General features: G+C 40.9%; 1 long non-coding RNA gene and 1 gene segment (V, D, J or C); one reads left to right on the top strand and one right to left on the bottom strand.

Annotated features, from left to right (window-relative positions):
• LOC134473050 (uncharacterized) overlaps positions 1-11,255 on the top strand; it is a 39,136-nt gene extending 27,881 nt beyond the window's left edge. The window contains exon 2 of the long non-coding RNA XR_010043138.1: positions 9,521-11,255. This is a non-coding gene — a long non-coding RNA (uncharacterized LOC134473050). The remainder of the gene's footprint in view (positions 1-9,520) is intronic.
• Positions 350-1,550, bottom strand: LOC134473046 (immunoglobulin kappa variable 2-29-like). The segment is given in 2 exon segments: positions 350-978; positions 1,369-1,550. Coding segments are annotated over 2 exon segments (381 nt in total).
• Positions 11,256-18,822: the final 7,567 nt, after the last annotated feature.

Here is an 18,822-nt window from a genome sequence, read left to right as displayed (position 1 = left end):
TGAATGCTCACCTTTGCTGTGCTACATTGACTAGACAGACATGACATGACTGAGGTTTCTTTAGGCCAGGACTTTTACTCACCATGGAGTCAGTAAGACCAAGAGCCCTGCATGAGGCACCACTTCCGATGATCTATGGAGTCACACAAAGCCCAACATTGCAATACCAGAAGTGATCCCTTTAATGCTGCCCTCTGGAAATGGGCGCAGCATCATAGGAGTACCAGCTTGGCTGAAAGGAGAGTCCATGATGACTGTTTCCCACTGGATAATCACAATGTGAGAAAATTGCAAGAGAAATTTCCAACTGTGGAGGCCATTTCTAGCTTGTTGGTCATTTTAGCAAAATTCATGGTTCATTTGGTTTGTATTTTTTTCAGTTTCATAAAACAACAGAAGTTTTAAGGCACTAAAGAAGCTCTGGAGTTCAGCTCCATTCTCTCTCTGAGTCAGCTTCCTCACCAGAACACAGATCCTGGCTGTTGTGTTGTCTTCCTCATTCTCTAGGCAGGGCAGAGACCTCAGTTACAACTTGTTTTTCTGATTCTTCAGCCTCTTCCTCTCACAGAGAGCAGGCTGCACTCTGCTGCTCCCCAGACAGCAGTGCAGGAGGGCAGCTGGGCTCCCCAGGCAGGGAGGTTTGTGTTCAGGGCTGTAGCACTGTGCGAGGTTCATGTGTACTTTGCACACAGTAATAAACTCCAGCGTCCTCAGCCTCCACCTTGCTAATTTTGAGGACAAAATCTGTCCCTGACCCACTGCCACTGAATCTGTCTGAGATACCAGAATACCGGTATGAAACCAGGTAAATCACACCATGTGGAGCCTGGCCTGGCTTGTGCACAACCCAATGCAAATAGGTATTTCCATTACTAGAGAGGAGGCTCTGGCTGGACCTGCAGGAGATAGAGGCCGGCTCTCCAGGGGTGATGGACAGAGAGAGTGGGGTCTGGGTCATCACAACATCTCCAGTGGATCCTAAAATGATGAAGAAAAAGGACAAATCACATACAAACACCATGAGTCATTTACCTAGCTTTTGTTTTCTTGTAAGTATTGAGCTACATTATATTTGTAATTAATTTAAAAAGAAAATTTTTAAATTTTGAGATAATTGACAGGATATCTAGTCACATGATTCCCTCTAGAACTCATCTGAGCAGCCCTATCTTTCTTTATGGCAGTCTTCATGAGAGGACACCTCCTGAGTCCTTTGGGGATTTTCTTCACTTGCTGATCTAAACTCACACATCCATGCTTCAAGTCATGGATGCACATCTCAGTTATGTACAGAATTCAGCCAGGCAGCAGAGCATCCCTGAAACTCTCCCTCACTTCATGTTCCTCCTTATCCCCCTGTGTCCTTACCAGTGATACAGAAGAGTAGCAGCCCCAGGGGCTGAAGAGGGAGCCTCATTTTGAGAAACTGAACTGAAGAGTCCTGATCAGGCAAGGCCAAGTTAGTGTCAGATTTTATCTGAGACTTGCTTGGGAAGGTCCACCCTGGAGACAAAATGCAAATTCCCTGGTGGGTGCAGTGGTGCAGAAGGAGTGAAGTGCATGATGGGAGGTTTCCCTCGTGTGCCTAGTGGTATAAAATATCCTCTTTGTTGGGTGTTTCGCACAGTGTCGTAAGTGTCTGCCTTGTGAGCATGCAGATGTGAGTTTCATTCCAGGTCCCAAACAAAAATAAACAATCCAAAATCTGTTCTAAAATGTCCTCTGAATGGGGAAGAAAACAATAGAGCTACAATTTATGCTGTGTGCAGCAGTGAGTGCAAGGATCCCTTGGAAAACGTGTGTCTGCAACACAGACACACTGCTCAGGGCTCTGCCCATCCAGACAGGACTGCAGTCCCAGGATGCAGGGGATGTGCAAATCAGTCTCTGGGATGGGAAGTGTCATGGCTCTTAGCCTCCTGGAGGAGAAAGATGCAATTCTCTCTTCATGAGAACTCGTCTTTAGCATTTTCTACCTGAGCAGCAGGTAGCAGAGATGAGGAGCCATTTTGCTGTAACCAGTTAACTTTCATAATCTTACAAACAAGTATTAGAAATAGTCTTGAAGCTTACCTAACAATTAGATGACACCAGAGCAGTAAAATCAAAAGCTATGATACACATACATGTAGCTGTCTTCAACTTGGAAATCAGTAACTCTTTTGAAGGCAAGAGGAAAGGACAAAAAAATAGAACTTACATAGTGGATGTAAAATTCCTGTGAATAGATTTTGAAATCAGTAAATATCTGGTCAAGACTGCTCTCTTGTAGATATGTATACACACACACACACGCACGCACACGCACACACACCAGATTTATCAAAATCTTTGTTAGGGTACTGTTTCTCTTGCTTTTATCCAAAATGAATGAGGAATAATTTATGCTACTCTCTTGTTAAATATTCCTAAAGCATCCTTCTCATATCTACATTTTTTAAATAGATATTGGGTAGCCATGGTCTATGGTTTAAAGAGCCATTCTCAATAACAATGTCACGATTGAATCCAGTGTTTTAATGTCTCAGGGCAATTTGAACCAAAAGCTGACATGGTCCTGGATGTTTTCTGAGTTGGTCACTGTGGAAAGGGGGTGAGTTTGAGACTTCTTCCAAAGCTGTGAGAGAGTAAAGCCATGCTGTCATTAGTCTGTAAGTTCGTTTTTGTGTATGGCAGCCCAAGAGCTGCAGTGTGCCTCTCACACATTTGGGAAAGTGTGTTTGTGGTAAAAGAAGTAAATAAGGATTCTGTAGTGTGCAATTTTATTGTAACTAAGGACTCTGGATGTTCTTATCACTATGTGCGTGTGTGTGTGTGTGTGTGTGTGTGTGTGTTGGGGCTTAAATCGAGGAAGCTCACACTGAGCTACGTCACCAGTCCTTTGTATTTCTCTGACTCTGAGACTGGGTCTCATTGTGTTGTTCAACTGCCCAGTTTCTGCCCTGTCCATCCTGGGCCTCAGCCTCAGTGTGCTGGGCTGACAGTCATTCACTATCTGTCTTGGGTGACTTTGTCTTCTGAATGTGTGGGCTTTTTCCAAATAGTCTGAGAAGTTGGAAAGTTCACTTGTTGGACTGATCTGGTATCTTAAACCCTCATTCCTCATTTGTATCACAAGAATCATTAGTAAATGAAATTAAAGAAAATAAATTTCATCTCATTGGAGCAGTCACAATACCAAGTTCTAAAGCTTAATGCATATGCGGAGGAGACCACAAGTGGTTAAGTTCAGACTTGGACACACTAAGTCAGCGTTCACATTTTTTTCCCTGGAAATAGGAAAGTTTTAAAAATTACACAGCACATGAAGTTTGGCTGTGTTCTATGGAAGTGTTCCAATGCCTCAGATGAAACTACAAAAGAGTATAAGATTTTATTTTAATATTTCATACCTAAGAAAATAACAAGCAATAGTCTGTTGACAGCAAAATAACAGATAATATTACATTGATTAAATAAAAGTAAAACACCAATTGATTGTGAATAATACGTGTGGCTGGATTATAAGGATGATTTGAATGATTTACAATGTGTATAAAATGTATTGAGCTGATTAATTTTTTTCCTGTAGTTTCCTTCTCTTTTTATGTAATATCAGGTTTATAATTTATTTCCTTGCTATCCTCTCAGAAGTCCCAAATCAGAAGTACGGAAAAAGCCTTTTGCTGTCTGATACTTTCATTGGTACTTAGTTTATCTATTCTATTTTTAATTCCCAAAGGGTCTGACTTTGTGGTCCTTAAATAGGATTCGTGAGCATTTCTGTGTAATTTCCTGGCTATGTCCCCCTCCAGACAGGTTGTCATTTGGGCACCTTTGCCCCAAGGCTATGTGCAAACAAGTTCGAGCTTTGAATTTGAGTGGTACCAGAATGATGGAGTCATTCTCAGGCCCACTGTTTTTTTTTTTTCCCCTGTGGAGGAGGTACGGTGATCACTTCAGACCCACGGTGAGATCCTCACCTCATCATCTTAGCCATCCTGTGTAAGTCACTGATTTTCCCCAATGACGTGATTTTTTATTTGAAGTTAGATATGATCCAACTCTCATGTAAAACACAGAATAATAATGATAAAAACTCTTTTCTCCCCAAAACAAAAGAAAAAAATCTCATATCAAACTAACTCTCTGCCTAAAGTATGCAGCGATCTCTTAGCCCTGATTTACTGTCACGGTCCCTATCCCCATGCTTGGCTGCCATTCTTGGATTCTGGGGCAGGACTCTGAAAACTCCTCATGTTGCGATGATCCATGCACACAGATTCAGGGAACACTGGTCTGGCTATGGATCTACATTAGACTCTCTCTCTCTCTCTCTCTCTCTCTCTCTCTCTCTCTCTCTCTCCTTTTCTTTTGTTCTTTTTTCTTACCTAGCTTCTTTTGTTTTATTGTGGTGTGTTTGAGACAGACCTCAGGACCTCTGCACTGCATTGCTAGTTAATCACTGCTGTGAATTACACCTACAGCCTGAAATTGGGATTTTCCTGAGCTGCAAGTAGATCCAGTGTGTTCTTCCCTGCCTGCTTTCTACTGTCTGACAGTATATCTATTTTGATTTCATGCATGTTCTGGTATTGATTTTTTAATGGGGTGTGGCCAGTGGGCTGATGAGAGGAGAATAATAAGCTTGTGATATCAGGTATGAGAAGAGAGTTGTTGCAGTGTACAGAATGGCTTGTGTGCTATAGATGCCTGATGATGGGGATAGGAAAGAGGATGGATTCAAATCAGGGGAAGAACACTGGGAATGAAGTTCGATGAACTAAGCAAGTGATCTTGCAAAACTTATTCTGCGGAAATAATGGTACACCCATGGTATGTGATTCTTCACTGCTTCAGTGCTGTGAGATACTGCAAAGAGATCTGCACTTTTTGAAGCAGATCACAGTGTAGCAGAAAAAGCCCACATACCCACAGCTTGAGTTTCTGTTTGTTGCCCAGATAGCAGTGCCTGCTACAGTTCCTGATACTTTTGTTTCTCAGAATAGGCAGGTCACTGTGATGCCCAGGTGGTCAGTATGACACATATTGAGGGACCAATCAAAGACAGCCAAGTGCCCTACCTCTGTACTTCCCCTTTGTAACCTCACAAAAGCCTCTCTCCCTGAGCCTTTGGATCTCACATTTTTATAAGAACTGATTTCTTGTCGCTGCCCCAAAACACAAACAAATCTATCTTTGGATCTTGTGTTGCTGCCGTGTTTGAGTTTGCTATAGCAACAGCATGGTAGAAGAAAACATTTCAAGGTAATTGAAAGGGGAATGTTAGCAACTTTCCTTGCCCTTCATAGGACTGACAAACACATGGCAGGGTGGGGTCAACTCTTATAAAAGTAATGTTTGAAATCTGGCCCCTTCCCCAAAAGAGCTGTGACCGCCTAAAAGATACAATGTTTTGGCCATTTATAATATCTTGTCCTAGAAATTATTTTGATGTTCATTCAGCAGTTTAATTTTACATTTGAGAAAGAGAATCATTTTTAAAACTTTGTCTTGGCTCTATAGGATCTCCTTTTTTTTTCCTTTTCTTGGTGCGTCTCTCTGTGTGTCTCTGTCTCTGTTTCTCTTTCCCCCTTCCTCCCTCTCCCTCTTTCTCTCTGAAAAGAAGTGGCCCTGTAGAATTTTCTCGAAAAGAAAGAAATGGAGGCTAATGATACTTAGGAAGATGGGGGGTGTTGTGAGATGAATGCCTTAATTTTGACAGAAATTAGTCTGCATGTCTTGTTTGCTTGTAAAACGTATGGAAAGAAAGATCTTTGTGGAGAATAAGCTGCATATGTCTTTGTGAGTGGTACTGAAGAATGGAAGCAAAAATGGCCCAAAAAAACCCTTGTGTACTTGCTGCTAAGTGTTATGAAGCATTTTCTGACAAGTTGTTTGCCATCATCGCATGATAGCTTTATTTCCGGGTATCACCAAATGAAGATCCTTCAGCTTCTCTCAGGTCATCCGCAGTATATAATGAGGCAGAATCACAATTTGGCTGCTCACATATGCTGTGCTACATTGATGAGAGATGTGACAGGACTGAAGTTTGTTTTGTCCAGGAGCTTTAATCTTCATGGAGGCAGTAAGACCAAGAGATCTGCATGATGCATCACTTCCAGATGATCCACTGAGTCTCAGGACAGGGGGATGGCTCTGCAGGAGTGACAGGCAGGCTGAGAGGACAATGAATACTCACGATATCCCCAAGGGAGTCTTCTCCATCCTTCTACCTCTGTGCCAGACACTCAGCAGAGCACACATCCCAGCTGCTCTGTTGTTTCCTTCACTCTTACTACTGGACAGAGGCCTCAGCTGCAACTTGTTCTTCAACCTCTCTCTCTCACACAGTGCAGTCTGTGCTGTGCTGCTCCCCAGAGAGCAGTGCAGGAGGGCAGCTGGGCATCTCTTGGCTGGGAGGTTTTTGTTTAGGGCTGTGTCACTGTGGTAGGATGTTTTGTATCTTGTAAACAATAATAAACTCCAGTGTCCTCAGCCTCCACTTTGCTGATTTTGAGTGTGAAATCTGTCCCTGAGGCACTGCCACTGAACCTGTCTGAGATGCCAGGAAACCAGCTGGAAACTTTATAAATCATGCCCTGAGGAGCCTGGCCTGGCTTGTGCAACATCTAGCTCAAATAGGTGTTTCCATCACTATGCAAGAGGCTCTCACTGGACCTGCAGGAGATGGAGGCTGCTCTCCCGGAGAGATGGAGAGAGATTGTGGGGTCTGTGTCATCACATCTCCTGTGGATCCTAAAATGGTGAAAGAGAAATGCAAAATCATGAATCAACTATCATGGTTTTCTCTTTCCTGCCATTATCAAGCTAAAGTATTGTCATATACTTTATATATATATATTATATATATAAATATATACTTTATATATATAATATATATATATATATATTTTTCTAATCACAAGAATCACAAGAATCCCTCTAGAATTGGTATGAGCAACCCACTCTTTCTTTTTTGGAAGTCTTCCTGATAGGTCAGGTCCTGAGTCCTTTAAGAATTTTCTTCACTCTGATCTAACCTCACACACCCATGGTTCAAGTGAGGGCTGCACATCTCAGGTGTGGACAGAAATCATTTGAGTGGCAGTGGGACCCCGAGGCTCTCCCTCTTACCTCATGCCCCTCCTGATATCCCTGTGTCCTTACCAGTGATCCAGAACAGTAGCAGCCCCAGGAGCTGAAAAGCAAGCCTCATTTCATGAAACTGAACTGAAGAGTCCTGATCAGTTAAGGGAAAGCTAGAGCCAGCTTATATCTGAAACTTTCTTGGGAAGGTCCTCCCTGGGGACAAAATGCAAATTCCATGGTGGGTGCAGTGGTGTAGAAAGAGAAAACAGCATGGTGGGAGGCTTCTCATGTGAGCCCAGTGGTATAAAATATCTCTGCATTGGGAGGAAAACAATAGAGCTACAGTCCATGCTGTGTCCGAGTCTCCATCAGGTACAGAATATTCAGGGCTGTGCCCATCCCAGACAGGACTGAAGTCCCCAGGATATGGGGGCGTGTGCAGATCAGTTTCTGGGAGGGGAAGGCTCGTGCTTCTTAGCCTTGGGAACAAAGAAATTCTCACTTCATGAGAACTCATCTTAATATTTTTTTTAAATGTAAGATCTGATAGGAGCAGGTAAACTCTCATCATCTTATATTTATAAGTATTAGAAAAATATCTTATATGATCTAGAAATTAAATGATATAAAAGCACCAAAGTTAAAAGAAGTATGATACAGAGTAAAATATTTATCTTCAAGTTGTAAATTTGCTTCTCCATGGAACGCAAAAGGGAAAAGGAAAAAAATATATGCCCTACATAGTGGATGTGAATTTGCTTGTGAATAGGTTTTGAAATTTGTAAATTTCTAAGGATGCCTGTTTCCTTGTAGAAATGTATACACACAGTTGCCCACAAACACACACATTCTGGATTTATCAAAACCTTTCTTGAAGAAAGATTTCTCTTGATTTTAACATACAATGAAAAATTGTACTACTGTTCAGAATGATCATAAAATATCCTTCTCATATCTACTGTTCCTTTTAATAGATATTACACAGCTATAGCCCATAGTTTAAAGCAATATTCTAAACGTCAGAATGTCACCATTGAATCAAGGTTTTTACCATCTCAGAGTAATTTGAGCCAGTGACTGACATGGCCCTGGAGGGTATCTGAGGTGGTCACGTGGAAAGGGGTCAGTTTGAGAGTCCCATCAAAGCTGTGAGAGAGTAAAGCCACGCTGTCACTGGTCTGTAGGTGAGATGATGGGTTCAATGAGGGGAAGAGCACTGGAAATCAAGCTCTATGAACTGAGCAGGTGACCTTGCATAATTTATTATGAGGAAATAATAGTACATGGGAGGCATCAGGTTCTTCACAGTTTTGACTCTGAGGTTTTACAAAGACATCTGCATCTGGTCATTTTTTCTTTTACTCAGGAGATTATTTCTACTTTAAATTCCTTTAAAGCTTCCCGGAGTTGCTTCTTTACTTAAGTTGCTATTATTTCAGCTATTTCAGGTGTATGGCATATATTTTCTTCTGTGTACATTGCTCCTAGGGTTTCTTGGGATGGGCTGGATTTTTCAGATTGTATTTTGGTCTTTTGTTTTGTCATTTTCCTATATTTCTGTGTTTCAAGTGTTATTGCAAGGCTTCCCCCGGGCCTGTTGGAAATCCTCTTCTATCCCCTCAGCTCCTGGGCCTTTGGCCACCCAGGTCCCCAGATTGAGAAAGGGTCACTGGGGGCGGGGCAGGTCAGCTCAAGATGCACTGAGCTGGTCCAGTGCAACAGGAAGCAGTAAAGTTCCCTGTCCGGGGCCAAGCTAGGATCCCAAACTAGCTGGGCTCAGGGGATGGTGTGGGCACACTCACCCCAGGCTGCCCAGCCTCTGGAATTGTTGAGACTGGCAGGCCCAGAACTCCAGAGTCCTGGTCCTGTTCTTGAACTTGGATGGGGAACCCCGCCAAAAGCCGCCTTTCTAGTTGTTGGGCAATTCCCCTTCCCTGACTCCTCAGGACTGCAGCTGGAATAGACCTCAATGATGCACTTTTAAAGAAAGAAGTAGTTGATCATTGAAAAAACATCAAGGGAAGGCAAGAAAAACAAACAAAAAAACCAAAAAATAGAAAACATACCAACTGAATAGTGAAAATGGAAGCAGAACCCACCAGAAAGTATGTGTCCAGCAAACGTATTTATAAGTGAGCATGTTACAGGAGCCTTCAAATAGAAAGATCTCAATAACTAATATCATAATTCAGACATTTATTTAAGTTCTCCTTAATTTAGAGAAAAGATATAAGCATAACTGACATCCTCTTAGTGAACTAGGTAGAAAGAGAAAACTCAAAGAAATGCAGTTTGCCTTTACATTTAAGGCTTATATCACTCTTTGGGAGCTGAAAAGGAATCTTCCCTGCTTTCATTTAATACTTACATTGTTAGCCCTCATCTATAGTTTCCAGTGCAGGTTTTAACTCCTGTTTTGACTTCTGCATTTTGGGTTACATTGCAGGACCCAGGCTGCCTTCTTCTGTGAATATTCATTGCCTGATGAGACTGCAGCTAAGACTGAATCCCTGACCTCCAGAATCTCACAATTCATCTGTCCCTAGAACACTGAAGATTGGAAGACTGATGGCATCTTGAAATTCTGAAGTTCCACTCCTCATGCCTATTGCCACTCCATGTACATTTATTAATCTCCTGTGGAGTTTATCAGGCAGTTCCACCTGGCAATACAGCACACTGGTGCAAGATAATGACAAAGAGAGAAAATCCTACAGTTCAGGAGCTCTGGGAACCAATGTTATTCATGGAACTAGAGGCCATGAATTCCAAAAGTTCATGGCTTTTATCAGTATCAATCAGAGATGTGGGTCGGGGTCATGGCTGAGCGTTTAGAAAGAGACACTTTGCAGGCATTGGCTGTACCAGCCACAGAGGCTCTCCAATTAGACAGGATATTTGATGCTTGCAAATCTGGAACCTTTCCTTCTTGGATGGTGTGATTCTTCCTTAGTCCCAATGCTTCTGCTGAGATACTGTCTTATGTGTTAGCCCTGGAATTGCAGAGGCCACTCCTGGAGCCCCCATTCCAGGTGTCAACACTGTGGGTAATGATTACCTGGGCTTGATCTCATTCTTCTAGCTGGATAAGGAAACCACCAGCTCCATATAACCAGCTCAGCATATCTCAATGAATAGAGTTGAAGGACAGGCAAAGGGGCTTGTTTCTCTGGAGAGCACAGCTTGGCAGTCTCCCATAGACATCAACACAAACTCTCTTGTGACTCATTCAAGTACATGACACTTATCCTCCTTTTACTTTTCTCTCTCATCTCACATTCAATATGTCTGTAAAGCTTATTTGCTCTAATTTTAAAATATGACCAGAATCTGTCCGCCTTTCAATACATCTACTGATGGGTCAAAGCTCTGACATGTGAGCACATTCAGACATGGATAAAAGTATCAGAGGAGGTGAATGGGACTTTTTAATATTACTTTGAAAGTAGGGCCCAAAGGCCAACTTTTAGAACAGATATTATTGTCCCATTATCAAACTCTTCATTTTTGAAAGGCCACACCAGGAAACAAGCACCATCTGAGAACCAGTGCCTTGCAGGCTGCCACTGGTCTGTGGACAGTCAGTCCTCAGCCCCTTCCAGCTTGCAGGATGACAAACAAGAAGTATCAGTGCACCCCCCACAATTTCCCCAACCCAGAAACACAGGCTGTCATGATAGCTATCAATGTGAAATGCAATTGGATGCCTGTGGTGCTTTGATGTTTCACTGATATTGCAGATATAGGGCCAGTGGTCTGATCGTAGGTTCAGGGGATAGCTGTACACAAGGTGACAGCTAGAGAGGATCTCCTTCTGAGGGTTCCATCCATTGTTGATTCTCTATGGTCTAGTTTTGAAAGTCATATATTATTTCCATTCTTTTGTTGGGTTAGGTTTTATTCTCTCTCTTTTTTTTTTTTTTTGATTATGTTAAGTCGGATGGCAAGAGCAGCTGTTTCAAAGACAGCAGTATGTATTATGGTAGCAATTTTGGATTTACTATTGGCTTGTTTTGAATTTCTTTATTGCATTTTTTGTTTTGTTTTTATTGTTTGTATTTTACTCTGTTCTGTTTGATTTTTACTATGTCCAAAGATCTCTTCAGCTATTTTGAAGACAACAAAAGGCATTCTGTTAATTATTGCTGATTTTGTAATGTATTAAAATGTTGTATCACTTACACTGGTTTATTTTTATTGGTTTTGTTCTGTTTTATTCTCTTTAAAAATAATTTAAAAACAAACTTGTCGCTTTCTCTCAGTCTACTTTTAATTTTGGGGAAGCAGATATCTTGAGGGATTTTAACAATAAGGAAGATACTGGGGCCTAGAGATTTATCAAGTGTCACAAGGATAGGTTGTATTGATGGCTGTTTAATCCTAGAAGTAGTAGGATGCAACTTCCTGTTAGCTTGTAAAAATCTTAGAAAGAAAGAATCTTGTAGTGACTAAACTCTTCTGTGTCTTGGTGAGTAATAATGCACAACAAAGGAACAAACATTTATAAATTCCGTTTCCCATTGTTATGAAATGCTGTGAGAAATTTTCTCACAGGACTCATTTGCTCCTATCCCATGGTTGCTATATGCCTGCATATCACCAAATGAACACCCTCCAACTTCTCTGGTTAGATCCAGTGCACAATGATGCAGAGCCCCACTTTGGATGTCCACCTTTCCCTTGCTGCATTGATCAGAAAGATGTGGCGTCACCCAAATTTTATTTTTGAGCTGAAAACTTTATTAATCTTGGAGTCTGTAACAACTGAGAGCCCGGCATCAGGATCCATGTAGGGCCAATGGAACCACACTTGGTAGCCCAGATGTGATCTGTCCCCTCTGGCCTTGTGAGCTGGGAGCAGATCTCCAGGAGTGACGGGCATCCTGAGAAGACAATGTATGGCTGTTAATTCCCTCCTGGGTAACATGATAAGAGGGCAGTGAAAGGGGACTGGGGATTTAGCTCAGTGGCATAAGTGCCTGCTTGCAAGCAGTCAGTCATGAGTTCGATCCCTGGTACCAATAAAAACAAAAAAGACCAAAAGAGAGAGAGAGAGAGAGAGAGAGAGAGAGAGAGAGAGAGAGAGAGAGAGAAAGGGCAGTGAAAGATAAAGTACTAACCTTTTAAGCCATTTCCATTTTATTAATAATTTTTGGCTAAATTCATGTTTATGTGTTTCTTTTGGTTTTATTAATTTTCACAAAGGAACAGAATTTTAAAGGCCTAAAGAAACTGTAGTGCTCAGTTGCATCCTTCTCCCTCTGTGTCAGATCCCTCAGCAAAGAACATATTCTTGTTACACTGTTGTCTTCCTCAATCTTCCTCCAGGGCAGAGGCCTCAGTTGCAACTTGTTGTTCTGATTCTTCAGCCCCTTCCTCTCACACAGAGAAGTCTGTGCTGTGCTGCTCACCAGACAGCAGGACAGGGGGGCAGCTGGGCCTCCCCAGGCAGGGAGGTTTGTGTTTGGGGCTGTAGCATTGTGGGAGGAGTATACATACCTTGCCAACAATAATAAACTCCAGCATCCTCAGCCTCCACCCTGCTGATTTTGAGAGTGAAATCTGTCTCTGACAAACTGCCACTGAACCTGTCAGAGACTCAAGAGTCTTGATTGGAAACCTGATAAATCATTTCCTGTGGAACCTGACCTGGCTTGTGCACAAGCCAATACAAATAGGTTTTTCCATCACTAGCCAGGAGACTGACTGGATGTACAGGAGATGGAGGCTGACTCTCCAAGTGAGATGGACAGAAAGAGTGGAGTCTGGGTCATCACCTCTCCTGTGGATTCTAAAATGATGTAGTCAAGGCCACATGCAAACATCTTGAGCCATTTCAATTGTTTACACTTTTTCATATACATCCGTCTAAATGATCTTTGCCATTTTGATGTGCACACAAAATATTCAGTTTGAAGAACAGGCCCCTAAACTAGCAGCCACAAGGAAACCCACAGTGTTTCCCTGCAAAATTTCTGTCATTTTTCTGCAAAATCATCATCAGAGGATATAGGTCCTTGTTCCCACTGGCATCCTCGTCCTGCAGACCCACGCCTCCATGATGCATGATGAAGAAGTCCATGATGCAGGCCAAACTTGCCATTGTCACTGTGTTCTGAGAACACCTGGGCAGCATGGGGCATCCAGGGCCCACCTGTCACCCCATCTCCCCCTAGGCTCCCCATGTCCTTACCAGGCAGGCAGAGCATGAGCAGACCCAGGAGCTGAACATGGTGCCTCATTTTGAGAAGTTGGAGTGAGAAGTCCTGATTACCCAGAGTGAGGTGACAAGGGAGCTCTTATCTCAGACTTGCATGGGCAGTTCCTCTATGAGGAGCAAGATGCAAATTCCCTGGTGGGTGCAGTGGTGAAGGGCATAGCACTAGCCCTGTCTTTTGAACAGAATGATGGAAAATATTTTCTGTGTTTGGATGGAATTGGTAGAGATACAGTCCTTGCTTTGTGCAGCTGTGGGCATGAGGTCCATAGCATGTAATTCTGCACCTCCCACAGGAGCCCAAATACCCCAGCGCAGCACCCGGCCCTAGGACACATGCATGTGTGTTCAAATCAGGGTCCAGGAGGGAAAGCTTACCCCGCTCAGCGTCTGCCCTAGCTCTGAAGGAAAATGCACCTTACAGTGATTTTCAGAGATTTCCACCACAACAACATGGTCGGAGGCTGTAAAGACTCTGGCCACTGCTGTTCCCTTACAAACTCTGTGAGGACTAAAATCATGTTAGAAATAGTTATTCCTGAATTTGGTGGCTAAACTCAAGAAAAGCACTCATGTTGAAAGAAATTATGTTTCTTTCTGAAGAATAGGTTACAACTTTATGAATATTAAATGGAAATTTTTTTAAAAATATGCCTTCTATCATGAATGTATATTTTAAAAATTTGTGAATATTCTGTCACCTTTATCTCCATTAATATTTATCAAATTATATTCATTGAAGTATAAACTCTAATATATATTTACTTATAAAATTATATATCCTTATATAAATGTCAGATGTGTATATATTCACATCAGATTAATAAAAATGTTTCTTAATATAAAAATCCCTGCTCAGGATGGAGGAGGTATAATTTTATAGCTGGTTTTATTTCCAGGTTGGCTCTGGATGCCCCATGATGCCCAGATATGCTCAGAACACAGTGAGAATGGCAGGTTTGGCCTGCATTATGGACTTCTTCAGAGGTGTGGGTCTACAGGGTGAGGATTCCAGTGGGAACAAGGACCTATGTCCTCTGATGATGATTTTGCAGAAAAATGACAGAAATGGTACAGGGAAACACTATTCATTTTCTAAGTGGCCATAAAGTCCTTGTCATCAGTGTGTTTTATTTTCCTAGGCACTGTGTAGCCTCAGTGTTAAAAGGAGCCCATGTGAGGACATCAGGGTGACCCCAGGCTTCTTCCTGTCTCTGTGCAGTGTGAATGAGTGAGCAGCTTAGGCCAGGATGATCCTGGGAGTGGTGCAGGGTCCGATCTGCTGCGGGAGTTCAATTTCAGATTCCTTCTTCCAAGCCAGGGAGATGAATCCTTGTGTTGAAAGACTGAAGTCCATGGTATTTGTTTTTTAATGACAGTCCAAGAAATCTGGCACATCCTCTCAGAGCTCCTGTCTACTCTCTTTATAAATAAATACTCCAGTACGTCTACTTTCCCTTCTCTCCTACCTTCTTTGTATTTTCTTTCCCTGTTTGCCTGAGGTTAAAATCATAGCCTTCATGCTAAGCTATATCCTCGGCCTCTTTTATCCTTATTTTTTGTATTTTGATGCAGCATCTCCTTAAGTCACTAAGTTAGTCAGTTTAGGCTTGCACTTGACATCCTCCTGCCTCAGCCTTCCAGAAACCTGGGATTACAGTTATGTGCCATCTGGCTTAGATGTCTCTGTCTTCTGAGTGCTTATATCTCTGTAAGCACTTTGAAAAGTTGGTATGATGGCTTGCTTGGATTTTCTGGACCTTGGTGTAGTTCTTTTTAAAATTTCATACTTTTTTATTAGTGCATGCTTGCAGTACATAATGATTGCATTCATCGTGGAGAATGGGTCCATATTCAGGACATATCTTAATTCCTATTTCTCCTCCATCTCATTTGTAAATTACTAAGGGTCTATTTTTTTGTGTCTAACATGAGTTACCAGTAGCAGCTAACATAAAGGACAGTAAGCTGCAGGTCACTAGAACAGGCACAGAGCAAAGTTCTAATATCTCACAGAGGTGTAGAGTGGATACAAAAGCCTGCTGCAAAACAACTTGGGCAGATTTAGTCGTTTTTAATGTTCCTGCCACTGGAAATTGAAGAGATCCAAATCTGTGTACAGTTTGACTGTTTATTTTTAAGTTTTGTTTTAATCATGGTAAAATTTAACATAACAAAACATCATAAGAAAACCATGTATGAGACACAGATTTCAAAGCAAGACAACCAAAGTCTCCACTGTTTATTATATTGTCTCTTGTTTTCTTCCAAATAGTTTTCCATACCTTCACATACAACGAATTCATAAAAGAAAAAATAGTATAAAATTAATCAGAGTAGGATGACGAATGCATTTTAGGTCTTCAAGAGCAAACAATAGGGAAGTCCACAATGCCTGCCATAGTGTCTCTCATTCTCTTCTAAATAGCTGTCCATACCTTTATGTATGTTGAAATTAAAGAAAACAAAATAGACTAAAATTGATCTGAACAAAGAATAATAATATTGCTGGATTTCACATCATGATGCTACAGGATCAGCACTGGGTACCTTAGTGTCTCTTTTTCTTCAAAGTAGCTGTTCCATTCATTGTGCATTATATAATACATTCTTATAAACTGTTTCGAAGTTCTATGCATGCATGAGTCTCTACATGTATATCTATTTTTTCTGTATTGGAGGGAAAACAAAACAAAAGAAGACAAAACAAAACAAATTCCTAGAAAAACACTGAACGAAAAAGAAATATAAACAACAATAGCAATGAGCCCAGAACACTGACGGTATAGGCCTTCAAATAAAGGTGGTATGAGTGTGGCTAGGGTTATTATTTTACATAACAATCTTTATGAGTTCCTCAGATCACCATACAATAACATGCAAAATTATTCCAATCCTAGGAATGCTAACTATTTTGTTTCAAGAACTTATAGAATTTGTAGCACAATTGTCTTAGCTATCCTCAGTGTGTTTATAAAATTTTAGGTGTTTTTTCCTTTCCTTTCCTTTATTTTTCATTTTTTCCTGAGATACTATTTTTCCCTTTTAAGCAGATTCTTGTCCTTTAACTGTGCTTATTATTTTTGTATCTTATGTGCTCTTATCATTTCTTACACTTTGGAAACTAAATGTTATTTATACATGCAAATTTGATTTATTTCACTTATGAGTGAAATAAATGGGCTAAAGTTGCATCCATTTTCTCCATGTGAACATTCTTTGTAGCAGAGTAGTACTCCATTGTATAATACCACAACTTTTTTATCCATCCATTCCTCAGTTGATGGGCATTTAGGCTGTTTCCAAGATGTGGCTATTACAAATTGTGCTGCTATAAACATAGGTGCACATATATCACTGTGGTATGATATTTTCAGTTCTGGGAATATGGCGAGAAGTGGAATAGCTAGGTCAAATGGAATTTCCAATTCCAGATTTTTGAGGAATGTCCAGACTGACCTCCACAGTGGTTGCACCAGTCTACACTCCCTCCAACAGTGCAGGAGAGTTCCTTTTTCCCCACAGCCTCTCTAGCATTTGCTGTTTGTAGTATTTTTATGCTGGTCATTTTTTTCTGGAGTGAGAGGTAACGTCAGTGCTGTTTTAATTTGCATTTCTCTAATGACCAGTAATGCTGAAAATTTTTAATGTGTTTATTTAAGATTTGTATTTCTTCATCTGAGAACTTTGCATTCATCTCAGATGCCCATATGTGGGATGGCTCTTTGAATTTTGGGGATCTGAAGTATTTTAATTCTTTATATGTTCTGGACATAGATTCTTTGCCTGAGGGATCATTCACTAAGATTTTTTCCCAATTTTTGAATTTTCTTTTCACTATGCAGGAGATTTCTTTTGACATGCAAAAACTTTTTAATAGGATATGAACCCAGTTGTTGATTCTGTGTATTTCCCATGCAGTTTGATCTTTGTTCATTAATTCTCTACCTACCCCTACGTCTTTAAGATTTCTACCTACTTTGTCTTGCAACAAATTTAGGGTTTCTGTTTTAATATTTAGATCTTCGATCCATTTAGTCTTTAGTTTAATACATGGTGATAGGCATGAGTCTAGGTTTAGTTTTCAGCGTATGAAGAGCCAGTTTTTCCAGCACCATTTATTGAAGAGACTATCTTTCTTCCAGTGAATGTGTTTGGCCACTTTATGCAAGATAAGTTGGCTGAGTGCGTTTGTGGTTGTGGTTGTATCTTCTTATCTATTCTATTGGTCTTCAGGTCTGTTTTTAATCCAGTACCATGCTGATTTTATAACAGTAGTTTTGTAGCATAACTTCAAGTCAGGGATTGTGATGTTTCTGCTTTTCCTTTGTTGATTAGAATTGCCTTTGAGAGGCCAGGGATTTAGCTCAGCAGCATAAATGCATCCCTGGCAAGCAAGAGTTCATGAGTTCAATCCCTGGTACCACACACACACACAAAAATTGTGTTTGCTTCTCTAGTTCTCTTCTGGTTCCAGATGAATTTCAGCATTGATTTCTCTAGATCTGTGAGGTAGCTAGTGGCATTTTAATTTGGATTGCAATAAGTCTGTATAACTGTGGGAAACCCTGCAATTGGCCGTCATTTTATGTTAATAAGACAACAAGCATTTTAATGTTAAGTTTCTATTTGGTAGTTAAGTTTCCATCTCACCTCACCTACCCTGTCACATGTTCCTATGGTTCAGCCCGTACAGTGATTATGCAAATTAGCCTGCCTTATGGACCCACTCGCAGGAGATTCGAAATACCCTATAGCCTCAAGTCTTGCTAGAACTTCCCGCTGTTGCTAAGTTACCTGCTGATGTGTCAGAACCTATCCCTTTCCCCAATAACCTATATATTCATTACTCTTTCTTTGAATAAATGAGACTTGATCAGAGCACTGTCTTTTCTCCATTCTTTGTGTCTCTTGTCTCTTGCAATCCCCACTCCCCCTCTAGGATCTCCATTGACTTACCCGCAGGTCAGGACATATAACAATTTTGGGAGAACAGCAACTATCACAATGTTTGTTCTTCCTATCCATGAACAAGGGATGTCTTTCTATTTTGTGAGGTTCTCTTTGATTTCTTTTTCAGAGTATTGTAATTTTACCTGAAGAGATCATTTGTTTCTTTTGTTAGTTTAATTCTAAGTGTTTCATTTTCTTGGATGCTATTGTAAATGATGTGGATTCTCTTATTTCTCTCTCAGTGGCTTTGCTGTTAGTTGTATAGGAATGCTATTGATTTTTGAGTACTGACTAAGTATCCAGCTACATTACTGAATTTATTTATTATTCCTAGTAATCTTTTATAGGAGCTTTGGGGGTCTTCTATGTAGAATATCAAGTGATCTGCAAATAATGATAATTTAACTTCTTCTTTTCCTATCTGTAATCCTTTTATTTCTCTCTTGTCCAATTGCTCTGGCAAGTAATTCTAGCATTATATTGAATAGGAGTGGTGATAATGGACATTCCTGTCTTGTTCCTGATTTTACAGTAAAGGCTTTCAGTTTTTTCCCTTTAATATGATGCTGGCTGTTGGT

Source organism: Cavia porcellus, unplaced genomic scaffold (assembly GCF_034190915.1).
Source record: "Cavia porcellus strain 051 isolate PalLab524CR breed Dunkin Hartley unplaced genomic scaffold, mCavPor4.1 scaffold_25, whole genome shotgun sequence".
Classification (NCBI taxonomy): domain Eukaryota; kingdom Metazoa; phylum Chordata; class Mammalia; order Rodentia; family Caviidae; genus Cavia; species Cavia porcellus.
The sequence above is the reverse complement of the archived record's forward strand: the minus strand, read 5'-3'. Positions and strand labels throughout refer to the sequence as shown.